This window comes from Myxine glutinosa, chromosome 4 (genome assembly GCF_964187855.1).
Source record: "Myxine glutinosa chromosome 4, kmMyxGlut1.1, whole genome shotgun sequence".
NCBI classification, from domain to species: Eukaryota; Metazoa; Chordata; class Myxini; order Myxiniformes; family Myxinidae; genus Myxine; species Myxine glutinosa.
In genome coordinates this window covers 73,065,946-73,088,671 of record NC_136264.1, presented here as the reverse complement: position 1 = coordinate 73,088,671, position 22,726 = coordinate 73,065,946, and the positions used below count along the sequence as shown (strand labels likewise).

At 46.5% G+C, this 22,726-nt stretch overlaps 1 protein-coding gene across 1 annotated transcript in view; it reads left to right on the top strand.

The window, feature by feature from the left end:
- The window catches only part of LOC137415250 (SLIT-ROBO Rho GTPase-activating protein 1), a gene marked incomplete in the record, with an annotated part of 150,712 nt that overhangs the window by 81,455 nt on the left and 46,531 nt on the right, over nt 1-22,726 (top strand). The window contains 3 exon segments of the mRNA XM_078775906.1: nt 439-541; nt 11,156-11,216; nt 13,747-13,824. Of these exon segments, the coding sequence (XP_078632032.1) occupies nt 439-541; nt 11,156-11,216; nt 13,747-13,824 (242 nt within the window).

The following is a 22,726-nucleotide window of genomic DNA, read 5'->3' as shown; positions in this document are numbered from 1 at the left end:
TATAAATACTTGATGTTGATGTAAGATGTATGTATTTTCTCATTTTTTCTGCTGGCCTTGTTGTCCCATGTATCATGAATGATGACGGCTGGCCTTATTTGTGCTGCAAGCCAGTTTATTGACATTCTAACGTTTTTACACAACTGGTTCACACTGTTCAATTTCGATTTTATTTTTTTGTTTGAAAACCAAAATTCATATCCTTGCACTTCCTGAAGGGTTCTAAAACATTTTATGTGTGGACCCTTCGACCATTCATACCACTTGATTTAATCATTAACTGTTTTTTTTATTGATCACGTTTTCTGCTTTCATTTTTGTAAAGTCTTTTACACTGTTTCCATTAATAACCCTCCATCGAGGCCATTGTTGCTGCTGCTGCTGTTATTATTATTATTGCATGCTTTCTTGCTTTTTTTTTCGTTTTGCCCCATGTAGGCCTCCATCCATTCCTCCCAAACCCACAAAATGTAAGCGTCTACGTCCCTGCTCCAGGGTGCCCATAAGCTTGTTTTGCGGTGACCTGGACTCTTACATTAAGGTATTTCCACCACAGGTGTGCCAAAGCTTGTCTCTTGAAACACAGACAGACGTAAGAGGTTGGATTTATTTGAAATTTGAAACCTCATTCAGCTGTTTGTTTCTTCCTGATTTTGAAAGCCATTAAATTTATAGGACTCTTATAGAGCTGTGCAGAATTGTTTGGTCTCAGGTATGTTCATCCTATTTTTATCATTCCAATGCCAATCTGTATAGCTTTAGATTTGTGACCCAAGCATCCTATACAAAATAAATCAATAATTCAAAATTGGAAATTCCATCTACTACAAGGAAGTTCATGAGATGTTCTGGTGATGAATTGTAGGTGATTTATCCTCAGCCAGAAGTGATACTATTTTAAATGATATGTGGGTAACTTAATGAGTATAACTTTTAGATGGATAAAAGATAAAGTAAAAAGTTTGCTTTCGTGCCTTTTCAGCTGCAAGCACGCCTACACTCACGTGCACACACACACACACACACACACACACACACACACACACACACACACACACACACACACGTGATCGCCTTCACACGCACACCCTCACATGGGTGCAGGCACACACAACACACACCTGCTACTTCATTCAGCTGTGGCTTTGACAATTAGGCCATGCTTATGACCTTTTTTCTGTTCCTTTTCATTTATTTCTTGTTTTTGTTGCACTCGGACTACTCAACATCCTGCTCTGCTGATGCTGCTGCTTTTGCTAGGTTGCAGCATAGCATGAGGCTGAAAGCACAGGTATCAAACTTGCCACACACTTTGCCATTGCTCTTGCATAATCTCCGGATCCTGATGTTGTATTTCCACTTGCACAGTTGAGCTGAGATTTCTTTCTGTCTCCCTGGGGTTCAGCAATTACAGTTGTAAACATGCAGTCCAAGCCACTTCGGTGCCTTTCCAAGATAAAAATTAAATTGTCAAATTTCGTTGCAATAGCATCTCTAACAAAGTGCATGCAAATTAGAGGATTCTCTGTTTTTCAACATCGTTCGCCACATTAATCTCAGTAAACATCTTGCCGAGCTGTGCCTGTAAACTATGATAAGAAGGTCAATTGTTCAGGCCTGATCATCATAGTGTCAATTGTATCTATTAGATCTCTTTTTTTCGCTGTGCCTTCGCCGATCATTGGTGCTGTTCATCACACATTTCAAATGAACCTCGAATGAGATGCCACTTGTGACATTATTAACAGATGCACATTAAATTCAAATTTCAGACATCTGAGAATGACCAAATCTCATCATTTATCAATATTTTTTCACCTTACACATTTATATGTAAAAATGTATCACGGAGCAGCGAAGGCAACGTGAGTTATTTTCCCAGTCATATCTGTAGAGACCCGTAAATCTTTTCTTTAGAGGTACCCGATTGGCCGTGACTAACATGTGACACACCCGCCATGATTTTCTCAAATTAGCGTAGGATAAGGTTGCCTCAGCTCGATTGTGCAAATGGAATATAGGCCCGGTGATTTGAAAATCAAGCATATCTCTTAGTAAAACCCTGTGTTATGTGGTCACTGAGTTATTGTCATCTTTCTTATTTGACAAAATCTTTGCAGTGGTCAAACTGCATTATCCAGTCGTTGTTTTCTTTTGTCTAATAGGTGACCATGTAATGTAGGGTTTTTCTACATCATGTTGATTAAATTATTTATTATATTCCTTGAAACTTCCCATATCAGCTTGAAACCCCCTTCTATTATCATTTACATTCTTCATGTTCAATAAAATACTCTTCCAACCTTACCTGGATTAATCTCAACAAATCCATTTGGATTATTTGACCACCTTCATATTTTCCAAGTGATGGACACAACCTCATTGCAGGAAATGCCGCATATATGTGTGTTTGCCATTTGCTGCTTTACATATGCTGCATTATGTAAAATATTATGTATTTATTACGTATATTATGTATTATGTATTATGTATGTATTATTATTATTATGTATGTATTATTATGTATGTATTATGTATTATGTATTATGTATGCTGTAATATTTATTTGTAAATATTATGTATGCTGTTTTTACATATGTTGCATATGCTGCATTGGTGATGCATTTATTTCTCGCAAAACTTCCTGTCATATTTCTGGTGTATTACTGTGGTGGCGAAGGGTGTGATTGTGTGATTGTGGAAGTATATTAACATTTAAATAGTTCTTTATAATGTTCTCAAGCAAAATGTTCCAGAGTTGCACATGATTCATGTTTGTTTTCCTTAGTTGGAAAGATTTCTGATGATAATTAAACACTAAAAATGATATTCCAAAGTTGGCAAGCACAGATAATTAAATAATATCTGATAATGTATGTATCTGCACCTTCTTCAGGGGAGGTGTTCACCTCTAGACCACAGCAAGTTGAGAAATCAATGCAATTATCCAGAGGAAAGTAATTTTTGTCTTTCTAATTTAGTGACACTCAACACAGCAAGAGAGGCTATACTCAGCTTATCTTTATCATTCTCACATCCTGTAATAAAACAAAAGGCATATAAGGAAGAGACAGGAGGCCATCTCATCCGTCGTGCCTGCGCCTTACCCAAATCAAGTTTCAAAACCCCATGCACTTGATCTACAAATTTACTTATTTTCAATGTTCGAATGTCATATTCTTACCTTCAACATCAAGCAATATCAAAATCCCTTTTAGAAATAACTTTATATCACATTCAGAGTAGTACACAATGGCAGATTGAGAGACATCATAAGAACTTTAACATCCACAACCCAAGTGTAAACTGGACAGCTGCCTTAATCTCCCAACATGAATGACAATTTGCTCCAAAGATGAAAGTCCCCTTTTAGTGGAATTGTGTCATAACTGCCATTTTAGCCTGATTCAATCCCTCATGAGAACAAATCAAGAACAAAATGCTTCAACCAGGATAGACTGCTGGTTTTGAATTTGCAAAATTTGGCCATGGAAGTGTCTTGATGTGTGGGTGGTATCACATTCCTGAAACCTTTCACACTCAGGGAAACATGTGTTTCCTACACGTCAATAACTTAGTCCAGGAATCATTTTTGGGTTATAATCTTTGATTTTCGCAAGTATTAATCACACAAAGACCCCCCCCCCCCCCATATTTTATTATTTAACATCTGTAGAATGGAATGTTTAGTTTTGGCACATGTCTATTATTGGTTGTGCTTATCTAAGCTTAAACATATTCTTGGGTAAAATGCTAGGGGCATAGAAAAGGCCCCTTTATATGGTATGTCCCATGTGGCAAAGTATAGAAAAGAAGGGACATTCCATAGCTTGTAGAAAATGCCAAACAATCTATATATATAAAACACAGTTTGTGTGTGTGTGTGTGCGTGTGTGTGTGTGTGTGTGTGTGTGTTTGTGTGTGTGTGTGTGTGTGTGTGTGCGTGTGTGTGTGTGTGTGTGTGTGCGTGTGTGTGTGTGTGTGTGTGTGTGTGTGTGTAATGTTACCGATAGACTCCGAAACGGAGAGGCTCACGTGCTTGATATTTGGCATAGACATGGCCATTGAGCCTGGGACGAACATGGCTGAGACCATATTTGACGAGATCCATATTTTTTATTCATATTTACCTCAGTGCATTTCAGCGAAGTACCCGCTAATCTCAGCCACTGCGAGCAGCTCGCTGATTCGCTCAGAGCGATCACGTGATGTTCCATCCCGTCACACGTCACACGTTTGCACGTGATTTAGGGCGAAAAGCCATTGCGTTTTTCACCTTTATGCGACCGTGTTTTGTGTCGATTTTGTGCGATATGAATTAAATTTTAATTCATATTTCGTGTTTACGAATTCGAATACGAAGGATTTCCCCTTTCGATTTTGAATACGAATCGAATACGAGCTTGAGTCGAGAGGGCGAATGTACGGGTTGGGAATGTACGGGTCTCCCCTCCCCCACCCGGCAATGCCGGGTACTTCTGCTAGGATCACGTGATGTTCCAACTTTGCCGCCATAATCTCACAGTATTGCGTTCGCACGTAATTCAGTTTTTTCACATTTCAGCGAGGAACATTGCCATTCACACCACATAGGTTTTTTTTCACTTTCATCTGATATTTGTGATTTATTTCAAACAAACTGTATTTCCCATCTACACGGCTATGTATTCCTATTAACGTTATGTAAAGTGCATAATTTGTGTGGATTACATCATTTCTGGATGTGATCAATTGCCAGTAACCATCTCTATCCCTCCCCTCCCCTTCCCTCCTCCCCCTCCCTTTCCCCCCTCCCCCTCCCCCTACCCTTCCCCCTCCCTTCCCCCTCCACCCTACCCTCTCCACCCTACCCTCTCCCCTTCCCCCCTCCCCTTTCCCCTCCCCCTCCCTTTCCCCCATGCCCCTCCCTTTCCCCCCTACCCCTTCCTTTCTGCCCTACCCCTTCCCCATCCCCCTCCCCCCTCCCCCTCCCCTCCCTCTCCCTTTCCCCCATGCTCCCCTCTTTCCCCCCTACCCCTTCCTTTCTGTCCTACCCCTTCCCCTCCCCCCTCCCCCTCCCCCTCTCCCTCCCCCCATCCCCCTCCACCTCCCCCTCCCCCCACCCTCCCACTCCTCTCCCCCTCCCATCCCTCCCCCTCCCCCCACCCTCCCACTCCTCTCCCCCTCCCATCCCTCCCCCTCCCCCTCTCCTCCCCTCCCCATCCCCTCACCCCTACCCTCCCCCCTCCCCTCTCCCTCCCCCCACCCTCCCACTCCTCTCCCCCTCCCATCCCTCCCCCTCCCCCTCTCCTCCCCTCCCCCTCCCCCTCTCCTCCCCTCCCCCTCCCTCCCCCCTCCCCCCCTCCCCCCCGTTCCCCTCCCCTCCCATCCCCCTGCCCCTCCCCCCTCCCCCTCTCCTCCCCCCTCCCCTCCTCTCCCTCCCTCCCGCTCCCCCTCCCTTTCCCTCCTCCCCCTCCCCCTACCCTTCCCCCTCCCTTCTCCCTCCACCCTACCCTCTCCCCTTCCACCCTCCCCTTTCCCCTCCTCTCCCGCCTCCCCTCCCCTCCCCCTCCCTTTCCCCCATGCCCCTCCCTTTCCCCCCTACCCCTTCCTTTCTGCCCTTCCCCATCCCCCTCCCTTTCCCCCATGCTCCTCCCTTACCCCCCTACCCCTTCCTTTCTGTCCTACCCCTTCCCCACCCCTCTCCTCCTCCCCCCTCCCCCTCCCCCTCCCCCCTCCCCCTCCCCCTCCCCCCTCCCCCTCCCCTCGCCCTCCACCTCCCCCTCCACCTCCCCCACCCCCCTCACCCTCCCCCTCCACCTCCCCCTCCCCCCCACCCTCCCACTCCTCCCTCCCCCCACCCTCCCACTCCTCCCTCCCCCCACCCTCCCACTCCTCCCTCCCCCCACCCTCCCACTCCTCCCTCGCCCCACCCTCCCACTCCTCCCTCGCCCCACCCTCCCACTCCTCCCTCGCCCCACCCTCCCACTCCTCTCCCCCTCCCATCCCTCCCCCCTCTCCTCCCCCCTCCCCATCCCCCTCCCCCTCCTCCCCTCCCCCCTCCCCTCCCCTCCCCCTCATTCCCCTCCCCTCCCCTCCCTCCTCCCCCTCCCCTCCCCTCCCCCACCCCACCCCTCCCCCTCCCTCACCCCTCCCCTCCCCTTCCCTCCTCCCCCTCCCTCCCCCACCCCTTCCCTCCTCACCCTCCCTCCCGCTCCCCCTCCCTTTCCCCCCTCTCTCCCCCCCTACCTTTCCCACTCCCTTCTCCCTCCACCCTACCCTCTCCCCTTCCCCACTCCCCTTTCCCCTCCTCTCCCCCTCCCCTCCCCTCCCCCTCCCTTTCCCCCATGCCCCTCCCTTTCCCCCCTACCCCTCCCTTTCCCCCCTACCCCTTCCTTTCCACCCTACCCCTTCCCCATCCCCCTCCACCCTCCCTTCCCCCTCCCTTTCCCCCATGCTCCTCCCTTTCCCCCCTACCCCTTCATTTCTGCCCTCCCCTCCCCCCTCCCCTCCCCCTCCCCCCTCCCTCTCCCCTCCCCCCCTCTCCTCCCCTCCCCCCCTCTCCTCCCCTCCCCCCTGTTCCCCTCCCCTTCCCCCTTCCCTCCCCTCCCCCGCCCGGCAATGCCGGGTACTTCTGCTAGTACAAAATAAGGGACATTCAAAAAAATCTCGTGTGCATGCTGGACTACCCTTGTGTTCTTAGGAGGAACCAAGGAATGCTCCAGAAAAGTTCATATAAAGGGGCGCCAATTTGATTCATACAGCTGCATGAAGAAGTAAATGTATTTTATTTGCCAGATGTAGGGCGCCCCTTTATATGAACTTTACCATCTCCATTACCGACATACCACCTTTATTTATTTGTTTATATGCACTTAACAACCCTGTAAATCCATATAGTTTCCCCATATTTATTGTGGCCTTTCCTGTTTTCAGGTAATACGGCCATAAATTGCAGAATTCGTGCAGGCAACTGATTTTCTGACCGTGAAAAAACAAAATCAGTAAATTACCGTTTATTCGATTTCTAAGCCAAGTGAAGGTTTCACATATGGTACGACCAATGTTATTCTCTCGTGGAAAACAAGAAATCGCAAACACGCATGCGTACAGTGCAGCCACCATTCACTTTGGCATGAAAATCAAATGTAAACACACCATTTCTGTCTTCAAGCTACCTACTAAAATGCTGCCACCTCCAGCAAAAAAATCAGACGAAAGTAACAGCTTGTCACAAGCAGTGTCACAACCACCAAAACATTCAAACCAATTGTGTATATGTTACAGTCATAACAGTAAGGGGGAAAGGGTCAAGCAGGCTTGCAGGATAGACCTGCGGCTTTTAAATAACTGTTGGTCTTACGTGGATACAAAACATAGTCCTTCCCATCGAAAAGGAAAGACTTCACAATTTCAAACAGGGGCAGCTCATCTTGACATAAGTGCTCCACCGCCCCCTTCTCCTTGCATATGATAGTGGCTGTGTGTTATGAAATCAAGTCGAGACCTCGTTTCCGGATATGAGGCTTTATTGAAATCTTTCTCCACATACACTATAACACAAAAAAAAAGAATAACAGCAGATCTACAAAGAAAGGACGAAATAGCATTCCCAACTCATCTATAAGCAAGCAAGTGACCATTAACATTCCCCATCATACCTTACTCAAGTGTCCTCTCACAGAATACCGAAATGAAGCAAACTCTCCCTCCTTCCTACACTACATTCCATTATATATCAACTCCTCAAGTATCAACCCACAACCGAATCTTCTTCTTCATATTTCATTACTGTGTGTGTGCGTTTGTGCACAAGTATGTACACACTACACATGCATGCACTTTTTTCATTTTCTCATTAGATGAAGCTGTTTTTACAGATTTTGCTTATACTACAATTATAGTGTTCGATATAAACAGTCGTCCTTGCAGAAATCCCGAACAGAAACGTTGTTGAATTTCAGCCGCAGGACTGACCTCTTTCCATGTAACCTCTGCCGGCTGACACATGTTACGGCACCAATATCATGGAGCAAATGTGTATATAATTACGTATGTTATAAGCACATACTGTATATGTATATACATTTATTTATTTATTTTTATGTATATATATATATACTAGGGCATGCCCGTACTATATCTATATCTAAAATTATATCCCCCCCTCTATTTACATGAAATAGTTTGGTCCATGAAATGTTTTGGTCCATTCGCAACGCCAAAGCGAACGGCGAACGCTTTACATGAAATGGTTTCGTCCATGAAATGTTTTGGTCCATTCGCAACGCCAAAGCGAACGGCGAACGGCTTGCGAGTACAGTGACAATCCCCCCGGGGTTTTAATTAGTTTTAAAACGGAGCTTGGCAACCGCTGGCGTTCTTTAGCCGGCAGCTTCGCCCGCCCGAACGCCGTTACAGTACCTTCGACCGCGAGTTGCTCGGACTTCACTTGACGGTCAGGCACTTCCGCCATCTGCTCGTGCGAGTACAGTGACAATCCCTCCCCCCTCTATTTACATGAAATGGTTTTTATTAGTTGTAAAACATAGTTTAACGCCAACATAGTTTGCAAACGTGAAATAAATGAATACGCTCTCAAATGTGCCATCCGAGGCAGCGTGTGCCCGCCACGTTCGGCACACGCGATCGTTCGCTGCTCTCTGATTGGTTGAATCGTTTTTTGGACATAGCTCGGTAAGTAATTGTCCGATTAATATGAAACCTTGAAAAGGCACATCCTCGGGTCCCCAGCAATATACCTGGCAAGTTAAAAGTATATCGGACCCGTGGTTGTCGAGAAACAGCGGTCACAGACAAACAAACGTACAGACAGAGATTACTGGAATTATAGATAGATATATATATATATATATATATATATATATATATATATATGTAAATATATATATATATATATATATATATATATATATATATATATATATATATATACAGACTTGCCATTTAATATGGAATATTTTTTTTGTGGGGGTGAACGTACTTTTCAAGATGTCTTAGAACCAAAAGTTCATTGGAATTATGTTGAAATTATTCTAGATTTGTTAATGTGACCTTTAAAAGAAACAAAAACCACATTTGACATTTCGAAACAAATAAATTGATCCTGGAAAGTGATGTAAACTGATATCGAACTCAATTCATGGACAGTGCTGTGTTAAACTTCTGTACGTTTTCCAGAAGTATCTCTTTATTTTGCACATTAGCCAAAAATTTTTTTAACAAAAACAAAAGCTAAATTACGACTGGGATTACGGACAGTAAAATTACAGTTCAGTACTTCGTGTAACCCCCACGAGCATTCAGGAGAGCACGTACACGTTGAGGCATGCTGTTCACGAGATTTGCTAAGGTTTGGACAGGAATCGCTTGCCATGCAGTGACAATAGCCTGCTGCAATTCACGCACAGAGGTCGGCTGCTGGTCCTAGTGGTCGATTTGACGCGTTAATTCTGCCCACAAGTTCTCGATCGGATTCATATCCGGGGACATGGCAGGCCACTCCATATGCTCTACACCACGGTCAGCAAGAAAGGGTTGGATCATGCAAGCACGATGAGGCCGTGCATTGTCATCTTGGAAGACAAAGTTTCCTCGAAAGGCTACACGAGCAAATGGAAGCAATGTTTCTTCCAGAATGGCTCTGTACTTGAACTGGTTCAGGTTTCCATTCAGAACAACCAGGTCAGTTTTGCCCCCTGCATGAAAAGCAGCCCAAACGGTCACCCCACCACCTCCAACTTGGACTCTTGGCACTATACAATCTTTGTTGTCGGCTTCATGCAATTGTCTGCACACTCGGACGCGGCCATCTTGACGATAGACCAGAAATTTAGACTTGTCACTGAAGATCACATTATTCCAGTGTCCTGGCTGACATTGACGGTGCTCTCTGGCCCACTGCAATCGGTGCTGGCGGTGTTGTCTGGTCAGGCGTGGCTTTCTCAGGGGACGCCTGGCACGATAGCTTGCTTGAACCAGTCGTTGGTTGACTAGCCTTCTGGATACAGGCACATTTGTCAGTTGCTGCCACTCAGCCCTAAGCCGATTAGCTGACTTGGTACGGCCATTGCGGACTAACCGGTGCAGCTGGCGATCATCCCTCCTTGTGGTTCTGCGGGGACGTCCTGGCCTCGGTATTGGAGTAGGGACACCCCTCTGAGCATTTCGTTTCAGGATCTTTGACACCTGACCTTGAGTGATGCCATAGTGCCGAGCAATAGCACGCTGTTTCATGCCGTAATTTCGTAAAGCCACCACTCCATGACAAAAAGCATTGTCGAGTTGACGGACCATCTCCAGAGGAAGCGGTAATAACTTTTGGAGACGTGCAGCAGTTGTTTTCCACTAATACAGAACGCAACAACCCTTGTATACCCGACTGTGAAGCCAATCATCAAATGCACCTGTCCGTACATTTTGCCATGCCACCTGTGATATAATCCTATTGTTGACTTCTTGCTGCGACAATCAGTGACATGGTTCTTTTAACAAATAAATCACCAAAGTGTAAAAGAAACACACAAGATTGACATACTGAGTTCAGAAAGTAAACCCAAGTCAAGAAAAAAAAAATTCCATATTAAATGCCAAGTCTGTATATACTGGATATGTATATACTGTATATGTATACTGGATCAAATATGGCAATTTTGCATCCTACAAGTTATTATTACTAGTATTATATGAGAGATAATTACCACACATATTTTGTATTCTGTCAAATAATCGGTATGTGTTCACAATTACCTTTCATCTTTTCACTAATGTGGCCCTGGTTGCCTAAAAATCGTTGAAAGGAATTGTTTAATTGTATACAACATAGAATTACGTTTCTTCTTGAACACATTGTCTTTCAGTGTCATATATGAGTTACTCCATGATCGCTTTACACATTGCAGGAAAAAAAGGAAAGGGTCAAGCTCCAAACTGTACACATTGAGCTTCATGCCTATTGTTGAGTGTCTTGATTCCAGTGGTAAATTTTACGAGTTGTACAATTGTGAATATATGGTTGTTTGAATGAATAACCAGGTGTGGGTTGGCTGTGCATTGTGTTGGTGATGGTGGAAGGTACATCGGAAAGTATGCAGTGTTGGTTTTGACAATTGGCAGCAATTATTGGTTGGTTTATATTTGTTTGTATTCTCTGCAGGAGTCTGGACAGACAATACCACTTGTGGTCGAGAGCTGCGTGCGATATATCAACCTTTATGGTACGTTATAATACAGTGTACGTGTGATTATTAACATGCAGTAAATTTTCATGTCGTAAATCATTCAGTAAATTGGATGCAGTACATTTTCTCTCATGTTTTGTAATTTAGCTTGTTTGGGATTCAATGACGTGTTATTAGTGATAGAAGTCAAAAAAAGTCACAGAAATATTTTAATTTTTATGCCTCTGCTGACGAAGTCGCCGGAAGCATTATGTTTTTGGGTTGTCCGTCCGTCCAACCGTCCGAACGTCCGTCCGTCCATCCGCACGGGCTAAACCTCGTTTTCCTCAGCAACCATATGTCCAATTGGGATGAAACTTTCAGGGCTGGAATGACACACATGCAGAATGTTTTTATGATAATTGTGATGTCATAGGTCACGTGGTATGGCAGCCATCTTGGATTAAAAGCAAATAATTAAAAAATAATTTCTCGGAAAGCGCTAAATGGAAAAATTAGAAACTTGGCACATTGTCAAGTACTCCCAATGGGGAACAAAAGCATGATAATGATGACATCATAGGTGAAGTGGTATACCAGCCAAACATGTTTTAATCGAATTCCTTATTCCTTATCCTAAAAATCTGAAATTGCATGCACATGACCCATTTGTATTGAAATATTAAATTTATGACATCATAGGTCACATGGTTTGGCAGCCATATTGGATTGAAGGAAAATATTAAATAATTATATCTCTGAAACCGCTCACCCGATCGATGCAAAATTTTACAAATATCATCTTACAGCACTGTTGCATATAGTTTGATAATGATGATGTCGTAGGTCACATGGTTTGGCAGCCATCTTGGATAGAAAAACGAACCTTATCCAATCAACACGAAACAATCTCAAACGTGATCCCCTACCCATACATGCAGAGTGTACATTTTTAAGGTCATATGTCATGTGGTATGGCAGCCATATTAGCTTGAAAGCTGATATTTAAAAAAAATCCCTTCTCTGAAACTGCTTCACTGATTGATGTGAAACCTGTCATGGCTGGTAAAAACGTGATACTTGAGAAAAGCTGAAGGGATTTAAATCAAACTTGTTTATTTTTAGGACAGTGAACGATGGCATCTACCCATTGTGGGACTATGCGGAGGCAAATTGGCGACACAGTCGCATTGTTCTAGTTTTTCTTGTCTTTTATCATAGCTTTTAGGATGTTTGTAGAGATTGGAAATTAGAACCAACCAGTCCTTGAAACAAAACCTCTCTACAATCAATTTAAAGTCCATTTGACATTAGTTAGTTTGTGAACTTACAAGGAGACACAGCTATAAAACATATATTGAAATATGAACTATACCAAAAATGTTTTGTTCTACAATCTTCCATTATTGCCACTGGAAAGTGTAATTTCTAATGAAAAGCCCATTATAAATTTTTTTTTTTTTTAATTGCCATCACGGGGTGCTATAAAGCAGCGGAATGCCATATGGGTTATAATATCGAGTTGTGCTGACTTTATAAATGAGATGCAGGTTGCGTGAATGAAGATGGTGAATGCTGCAATGAGCATAGGGCCACTCATATGCATAGGGCCAATGAGCATAGAGCATAGAGCCATAGGCATAGAGCATAGAGCATAGGGCAATGAGCATAGGGCATAGGGCCATAGGGCCACATAGAGCAATGAGCATAGGGTGAGGACATGACCATTGTGGGTCTCAACCCATGAGTGTTCTGAGAGAATTTTCGTTTTGATAACATTAAATGGTGTGGGAATGAGTTAGGGTCTCTGGTACATAAAATATGGGTGAAATGCAGCTTTCAGCAGCTAGCTCTGAAGAATGTTCCTCATGCCAATCCCAGGTGGCTATGTTCAGGTGATTAACCCAATCATGGCCCGATGTTCACCAGCAAAATAAACATACAGAAGGACAAGGAACTTTGATGCAGGACACCATTTGGCTCATACAACCTGTGCTACATCAACACCAGCACATTAATTTAACTTAACAGATCATCAACTTTAATTCAGTTGGGTGGGAGGTGGAGCAGAAGGGATGAGAGCAGTAAGGAAAATACATATATCACCTGTGTGTGTGTTTGTGTGTTTGTGTGTGTCAGTGGTTGTTATGTCCAAATGTGGGTTTCAGAAGGTGGAATGGAGATCTCGAAGTATCCACCTTTTTTATTTGGAAAGGAATCACAATTCATAGAACAAGCTGTAAAGTTTTGGTCTGAGGGCTATTTTCTGGATTGTCACTGAGCCCTGGACAGCCTCCAAACTGGAGTTCATTTGTAGTAATATTCCCAGAGCTAATTTTTAAGATCTCTGTAAAGGTTCTTGTGTGTGTGTGTGTGTGTGTGTGTGTGTGTGTGTGTGTGTGTGTGTGTGTGTGTGTGTGTGTGTGTGTGTGTGTGTGTGTGTGTGTGTGCATAAGTAATCAAAATTTTGTAAAAGAGTTTACATCGATGTTTCATGTTTCTTATGACTGTTTGCAATATTTAATGTTTGTTGCATCACACCATGACTTTACTCAATTCAAACCATAACAAATAAACTGTGCCACAGGATTGCAACATGAAGGAATATTCCGGGTACCTGGTTCCCAAGCAGAAGTCAATAAACTTCGCAATGCGTTTGAGCGAGGTGAGTGTTAATAACTGTAATGCGATAAGCATCTTCATACAATTGAGATGAAAGTGCAATGGTCACGCTTGTTTATTACCTTCGCCTGAGGAGAGCGTATTGCATTTGAGTCCGTTTGTTTGTCTGTTTCTGTCTGTCTATTTGTTTGTTTGCCACACAGAATAAATATGATTTTCTCCGCAACCGTTGGTCCGATTGAAGGGAAATTTTCACCATAGGTGCACCGCCATGTGTAGAATTTTAAAATAATTATGACGTCATAGGTCACGTGGTATATGTATATATATATATATATATTGTTACGGATCGCGGATTAGATGTTATTTACCGAGCGGTGGTATTGCCGCGACCTAACAATTCCCCCGATTCTTCCCCAACTCACCCGATTCCACCCGACGTTGACCAAGTCGCGCTATGCTAAATCAATGATTTGGAAAGGACACAACGACTGGGATAAATGAAACGACACAAGGGGTACAGTTCTCAAGACCTCCGGAGGAGGATATAATTGGTGGGGAAGAAAAAGGGGTAGATTACAAGGTAATGAGGTAAAGACACAGAAGAGATAGGCACTTAGACACAATCTTATCTATCCCAGACAGACCACAGACAAACGGAACAAGACTGACTTACACAGGGATTGATGGCAGGGAAGGACAGGCAGTCGATAGCACAAGGTGCACCTTGGCTCAGGGACAGGATACAGCTCAGTCTTTGGGAGGTCTCTCGGCGCTCGGAGGGTGCGTCCTTTCTCCTTCAGCTCTGCGCGCATCTGACGTCACCTCCCTCTTTCTGCGCATGCTCAGCGGGGAGTGACACGCCCTCGGCTCGTTGGCTCCGCCCCAGATGGGATCGGTCCGCCGCTTCTATTGGGTGCGGGGGTTACCGGGCTCCGCCCTTGACGAGGAGCTGACAGCGAGCCCCTACCTGGTAACCCCGTCGAGCACATGCTCGATGGTGGCTCGTTGGACAGGCATGGTGCACTCCCAACACCCCCTACCAACCAAGCCGGAGTGAGGACGCACACTCCCCGCGCCGCCGCCGTTGTTGTTGTTGTTGTTGTTGAACCGTGAGGAAGAGCTGCGGGGAGGTATTGGGAGGTCCTAAACTTCCTAACGGTGCCATACAATCACATTCTGGTGCAACGAAGAGTCAGAATTAATGGAAACGAGTCCTTAACTGACATAGACTAAGAATAACTAGCAAGATGTCCTATAGTTGTCTACGTGAGATGTGGTGGACCTGGATGCGACATTTAATGGGGGAAATAGGGGAAGGTCGGGTCTACAGAGTGTTGTTTACAGAAAATGGGACTAGGGAATGGGGGATTGGGGATAGTTGGGAAGTATTGAGGAAATAGGGGAATATTTACAAGCGGATATGGATGGATGTAAATCCCATATCCGCAACATTGCACCCTTCTCTACCTCGGGGCGTCCCGACCCGATAAATTTTTACCTACGTTAGTGTGGCACTCAGATGTAGTTCCCTCTACTATTAACTCAACCCTGAGTGCGACAGTTTTACAGATGTTCACAAATTAGTAAATATGTCCCCCTGTGACGTTGCACCCTTCTCCTCACAGAAACACACCCACAGGATAACCGAATCGCAGAAAGAATCCTCAAACTAAACATACAGCCGGTAGGGAGCATCATTTATACAAGACTACACTGATATTTACACTACGATCCAGGACCTGTTCTTTGAGGAACACATGCAGATGTTATGCATAGAGAGAGCACGCATGCCAGCATCGATACACCAACCCACGAGTGCCCTGTGGCCCTACGGCCTTTAATAATGTGCAGAGCACCCCATCCAAGCACCAAAAGCACCACCCCATACACACAGTCAGCACCATCCGGTGCACCAATAAAGTGTTCAATAAAAATGCACAATCAAGTGTCCATGGTCACCGGTGGTGTCGCAGCCGGCCGATGTTCTGCCGCTGGTCTTGCCTTCCTGGAGTGCACTTGGCCTTCTGGCTTCTTTAAAAATAAAGAAAGGCGCCAACCGCGTCCATTTCTAAATTGTGGCCGTCAGGGGGGCCAACTAAAAGTGGTTCACCTGTACGGCATAGGTGCCACGTTGACCCAGAGGTCCATCCACGGGTGGTGCTTGCCCGCATAAGAACTGCGGTCCATGGTGGGCGGCCACAAAAATTGCGGTCCATATGGTGTATCGATCCAGGCAGCAAGCAGCGAAAGTACAGGCCCACAACTGCAGAGCCAGCACCTCTCTCTCCTCTCTCTCTGCCCCAAAGCCAGATCCTCGGAGGTGGGAGACAAAATAAGACAAGTGAGCAAGGTGGTAAGGGCGCAAAAGTGCACGCAATACAAGGTAATGCACACTGGGGGCACATGGGAACCAGGTGAGACAGGTACGTTCCTACCGTACGCCCCCCCCCCCCCCACCAGGTAACCTACATTGCCCCTCCCTTACCCCTTACTGTATCCACAAAACACAACACTACCCATAAACATCTACTTTACACATCAACAAACGTCCCTACTGTCTTCCCCGTTCCTCCCATAAACCAAATTCGTCTTCTCTCCCTCCTAACCAATCAAATTTGCCATTTCCAACTCTCATCAAAATTTGCCATCTCCAACTCAACATCAAAATTTGCCATCACCAATTCATCATCAGTCCCTCCTAAGGAGGGAGAGATGGAATCACCCCAATGTCTCATCCACGTCGTGATGCATCTCACAAATCCACACAGCAATTCTCATTTCCTGCAACACAGAACAAAGGAACACAGGTGTGGAGTCATCATCATCACCTCAGGTAAGTGGCTGCATATGGTGCGACAGGTTCATCAATCCTAACTATTTCCTAAATGACTTTAACAACTTTACATTACCCGGGGTCTTTACCTGCCAATCCATTGGCCCACTTACACTATGGGTTCTAAAAACCAATTCCCATTGACCAAACTGTGGTGCTTCCCAATTTGGGGTCTCACTCCCCCGATTCATCTCCCGGTGCCCTTGCACAATTTCTGGGCTGCGACGTGTAGCTCTCCCAGCAGGTCTACCCACCTGCACACCTCCACCACTGTAGTTGCCACCCGAGCTTACCTGCTCCTCACCCTAACCTAACTAACTGGGGAAGGCCCTCTCGCACTCTCACCCCCTCAGTGCCCTCTCTGGCACGGGCTGCCCGATCCACACCCGGGATCCTCAGGCACCCACTGACACTAACAGCTCCCAGAGCCCACCTGCGGCCTCACCTGGCCGACATCCTCACAGTGGTGGAGTGCCCAAACCAACTACACACACTAACAGGCTACACGCCCAGCCATTTCCACAACACTAATGCACCCATCCACAATACCATTCTGCAACCGCACCACAAATGCCAATATCCAACCACAATTTACCTATACCTTCTAACTATTCTTTAAACTACCCTCCCCGGGTACTCGTGAAAAGGGGTCCACTCTTCCCCCATCCACACCTTCGCACCATGCACACCACTCCGTACCACTTACTCCAACTCTCTCCACACCACTCATTCCAATACTCCATGTATTCCACACACCTGTACTTGCACACCTGTGCTCTCATACTTGGTGCCGCCTGCACGCTTCTCTCCCCCAAGCGCATTTGCGCTGATCCACAACATTCACTACTCATACACTGCTCCACACACCTGTCCAGTTCTCACACAGCATCATCTCATCCAACTACTCCCCTCTGAAACTTGCGCTTCCCAGTCGTCCCTTTAAACTATTGCGCTCCCTCGTCATTATCATCCACTCTAATCTACCTGCGTCCCCTCTACAGGTATCAGTCACTATCTAAACCTTAACGTTACCTAATGTCATCTTCTAGGGCCCTACACACAATATCCTAACCCACCCGGGCTAGTTTTCACTGCCATACACCCCATAACTAGTGCTCCTTTGGCCCCCGTTTGTGAGGGATGACAGAGTTGCCATCCCACCACATCGGGCATCTCCCACTACCAATTTTGCACATCAAATTTCAACAAATCAAAAATTTGCCAATCACTACCCATCATCTGCCAATCATTACTGCCAATCCTTTGCCAATCATCAAATTTTGTTTTTCTAATTCCGGGGCCAAAACACTATCCTCATCACCCGTCTACTTATTAGATCCTCTCGGTGCGCCAATTCCCTTCTAAAGCTCGGCTTCGTACAGCCGAGCAATGAATGCGGGTTGTTTTGTGCCAGCGGCTGGATACGTCCCGCATTCGGTGCAGGGAAGGAGGTTTACCCGGGCCGAGGTCCCACGCACCATCTCGGCACGGAGCCATCCCATGGCCCGATCTCGACCTGCCGGAATGCCTCAACAAAAGGTGGTCGCCATGACGACCCTTCCTATCGGGCTGCCCGCTCCGCCTAGTGGAGCACGGACGCGGCCGTTCAAAGCGAGGCCCAGCGTGGATCGCGTACGGCGGTCCTTTCGAACCCGCCGTGGCTAGGATCCCCGCTGGTTCTCGCGGCACGCGAAGCCCGGCACGCACCGAGGGCCCGATTCGGCTAAAAGTCGCTCTAACCGCTAACCCGGTTACCGTCGATGCCTCACCTGCATGCTTACATGCATACGCTACCCCTTTCTTGCTCATACCTCCAGCTGTTCCCATGCTCCTCGTACCTTTCCTTACACACCTTGGTACACTCATTCCGCTCACAGACTTGGTCACACACCTGACCACCGAACACTTTGGCACACATTCGTTGTTCGCACACCTCACCAACACACCTCTTCGCGCCCCTTCCTCGGTCACCTCCTCTGTGACAATCACAAGTGTGCTTTCACTCGCACACCCAACCATGTGCCTCACGACCAACTCAAGTGTGCATTCCCACACACGCTCTACCATTCCAGGTGTGCTTCCTTTCTCACCTGTCACAACCAACTCACGCTCCGTGTCACTCTTACTACTCTCACCTCCACTCTTGACAGCGCACTCACCCTTACTCTCGACAGCGCACTCTTTCCTCATGCACCCGTCCGTTACACCCTCTGTAACACTCACCACAGGTGTACACTCTTCCTTACTTTTGACAGCGCACTCTTTCCCCATGCACCTGTCCGTCACACATCTTTCTCGCGCACCCTCTCCCGTTACATCCTCTGTAACACTCACCACAGGCGTGCATTCTCCCTTTACACCCTCCGTAACACTCCTCACTACGCGCTTCCATGTGCTCCCTCGCACACGCGCTACGACCGACTCACTCTCGACAGCACCCTCACTCCTTGGCACGCACTTTTTCCTCACACACCCCAGAGTCGGACTTTCTCGCACACCTCCTTTTTCGCACACCAGACCTGTCGCACACTTCACCAACGGCCTCTCACGAACACCCGGGTCCATCTCGACCCCCAAGCTTATTAAATCACCTGGCGCATCACACGCACGACCATATTGGTCACCACTTACACCGGGTCCTCTTTCTCTTCGCTTCTCCTCCATCACCTGCGAATCCCTCATCCGGTTAATGAGCACATCATCACGATCCGAACACAGACTTTGGACCAATTCTTTTACTTCCTCCTTTATCTCTTTCTTATCCCCTCTCCGTCGCTTCTTAATTTCGCTTACCCCTTCTTCCACTTCTTCTAATTTCTGCTTCACCTCTTTTATTTCCCGGTGCGTCTCCTCAAGCTCGTCCTCTAAGGCCACCTTGACCATTTCTATGTGCGTCCTCACCTGCCGGTCCTTCTTCTCCATTACCTCTATCACCTCGTCCAACCTCATTGTCAGTCCCTCACGTACCATCTGACATTGCCTCTGTGTCGCTATCAAGTCATTTTTTATGTCGTTTTGTGTCGCTCCTAACCCTCCTAGTACCGCAGTGTTCCTTTGAACCTGCTCCGTTAGTTCTTTTTGTCCCTCCGTCAGCTGTTCCACTTCCAGCGTCAACTCCTCTATACCACCTTGCAATTTTACAGTCCCCTTTCTCACCTCCTTCTCCATGCGCTCCTTACAGTGCCTCACCTCCTCGCGCACTCCTCTGACCTCCTCACTCACACCTCTTCTGATCTCTTCTCCCATCACCTGCATCTCCTGCCCAGATGCCACCCTCATCTGCTCCATTTCCTCCCTGTGAGCATCCAATTTAGTTTCTACCCCCATTCTGACCCCCTCTATCTGCTGCCCCATTTTTTTAACTTCCCTTTCCGCTTGGTCCCTCATGTCCTTCAATTTGCCTTCCATACTGTTTTCTAACCCCTCTAACCCCTTTTTCATCCCTTCCATTTGATTCTCTTGAGCGGCCATTCTGTTTTCTACCCCCGTTAACCCATTCTTTACCTATTTTATCCCATTGTCTAACGCCTCACCGGTACCCCTCGCTTCGTCCCTCATTACCCCCATTTGGCCCTCCAATCGCTCACCCTGAGCATCCATCCAGTTCCCCATTACCCCCATTTGGCCCTCCAATCGCTCACCCAATCGCTCACTATCAGCCCTCATTTGCTCACTATTAGCCCTCATATCGTCCTTCTGCAGGTTGAGGGACGCCTGCATTTGTACCATAAATTGCTCCATGAGGGCCTGCATTTGGGCCATCCCTCCCACTTGTGCAGCGGGTGCGGCCGCCGTAGCCATGTGCGAGGCGCCATTTTGCGCGCCCGCAACCTCGTGCGCGAGGACGCCATTTTGCGAACCTGCCGCCCTCACTGCTTCGCTCTCCTCTTGTCCCTCAATTTGGTCCTGGATCGACCCTGCCTCACTCTCCTCTACCGGAACCCAGCCGTCTTGATCCGCCATAGCGCGACTTTCAAAATTCGGGTTTTTATTTTAAAACAAAACAAATTTCGGTTACTTGTAATTTTGAGCGCGTTAAGCGCGCTTCGGGTCCGATCTCACTCCTCGACACCAGTTGTTACGGATCGCGGATTAGATGTTATTTACCGAGCGGTGGTATTGCCGCGACCTAACAATTCCCCCGATTCTTCACCAACTCACCCGATTCCACCCGACGTTGACCAAGTCGCGCTATGCTAAATCAATGATTTGGAAAGGACACAACGACTGGGATAAATGAAACGACACAAGGGGTACAGTTCTCAAGACCTCCGGAGGAGGATATAATTGGTGGGGGAGAAAAAGGGGTAGATTACAAGGTAATGAGGTAAAGACACAGAAGAGATAGGCACTTAGACACAATCTTATCTATCCCAGACAGACCACAGACAAACGGAACAAGACTGACTTACACAGGGATTGATGGCAGGGAAGGACAGGCAGTCGATAGCACAAGGTGCACCTTGGCTCAGGGACAGGATACAGCTCAGTCTTTGGGAGGTCTCTCGGCGCTCGGAGGGTGCGTCCTTTCTCCTTCAGCTCTGCGCGCATCTGACGTCACCTCCCTCTTTCTGCGCATGCTCAGCGGGGAGTGACACGCCCTCGGCTCGTTGGCTCCGCCCCAGATGGGATCGGTCCGCCGCTTCTATTGGGTGTGGGGGTTACCGGGCTCCGCCCTTGACGAGGAGCTGACAGCGAGCCCCTACCTGGTAACCCCGTCGAGCACATGCTCGATGGCGGCTCGTTGGACAGGCATGGTGCACTCCCAACACCCCCTACCAACCAAGCCGGAGTGAGGATGCACACTCCCCGCGCCGCCGCCGTTGTTGTTGTTGTTGTTGTTGAACCGTGAGGAAGAGCTGCGGGGAGGTATTGGGAGGTCCTAAACTTCCTAACGGTGCCATACAATCACATTCTGGTGCAACGAAGAGTCAGAATTAATGGAAACGAGTCCTTAACTGACATAGACTAAGAATAACTAGCAAGATGTCCTATAGTTGTCTACGTGAGATGTGGTGGACCTGGATGCGACATTTAATGGGGGAAATAGGGGAAGGTCGGGTCTACAGAGTGTTGTTTACAGAAAATGGGACTAGGGAATGGGGGATTGGGGATAGTTGGGAAGTATTGAGGAAATAGGGGAATATTTACAAGCGGATATGGATGGATGTAAATCCCATATCCGCAACAATATATATATATATATATATATATATATATATATATATATATATATATATATATATATATATACTGTATATATAGTTACGTTTTATCTCCCAAACTCCGGTTATGGTGCCCCTCAGAGTCTCAAGCGGGAACATTGCAGGAAGAATTGTTATTTTGAGTGTTATAATAAACCATGGTAAAACCACACCAATGCAATTGTAGAACAAAACAAGTAATTGTATTAAGAACTCTCTCACATACACAATAATAACACTATGAAAGAAAGTACAATGAAAATGTCACTTGCATCATACAAACAATACATGTAATGGTACCATCATTTCCCCAATGCTCTCAAAGCAATAGACTCACGATACGCCAAACGTGAGTGGAATGTAACATTCCCCAAAGTCCGTGCACAAATCCCCACGCTGGTTGAAGCTGTGCAGAATGACGAGAACAGGCAGGTATCGGCACGACGGCGGACGAGGAGTTACGAGGTGAGAGGTCGATATGGGAATTGAGCCGATATGTAAACCAACGGCGCTCCACACGGTGAGGTCGATATTCAAATCCCAATGACAAAGCAAGATGCACTCTCCTCTTCCGGCCTCTTAGCCACATCTTCCTTTTTCCTTCACAAACATTTCTTTTCCCCTTCCGTTGCCTCTCACTAAAGTCATCTCCATTTCACACAAAAATCTTAACAACAATAGTACCTGAAACTAAAAATTGCACAAGTGTATAATAACAACAAAGGCGGAAGTGACAGATCCATACCAATATGTGTATATATATATATATATTGTTACGGATTCCCGGGGGTCGGTGCTCCCCTTATCAAGGGGGGGTTAATCCCCTTGTCCTTTAAGCTGGCCGTCCCGAGTCCTGGAGCTATTACGTCACTTCCGGTCAGCGCTGAATAGGGTATTAGGCCAAA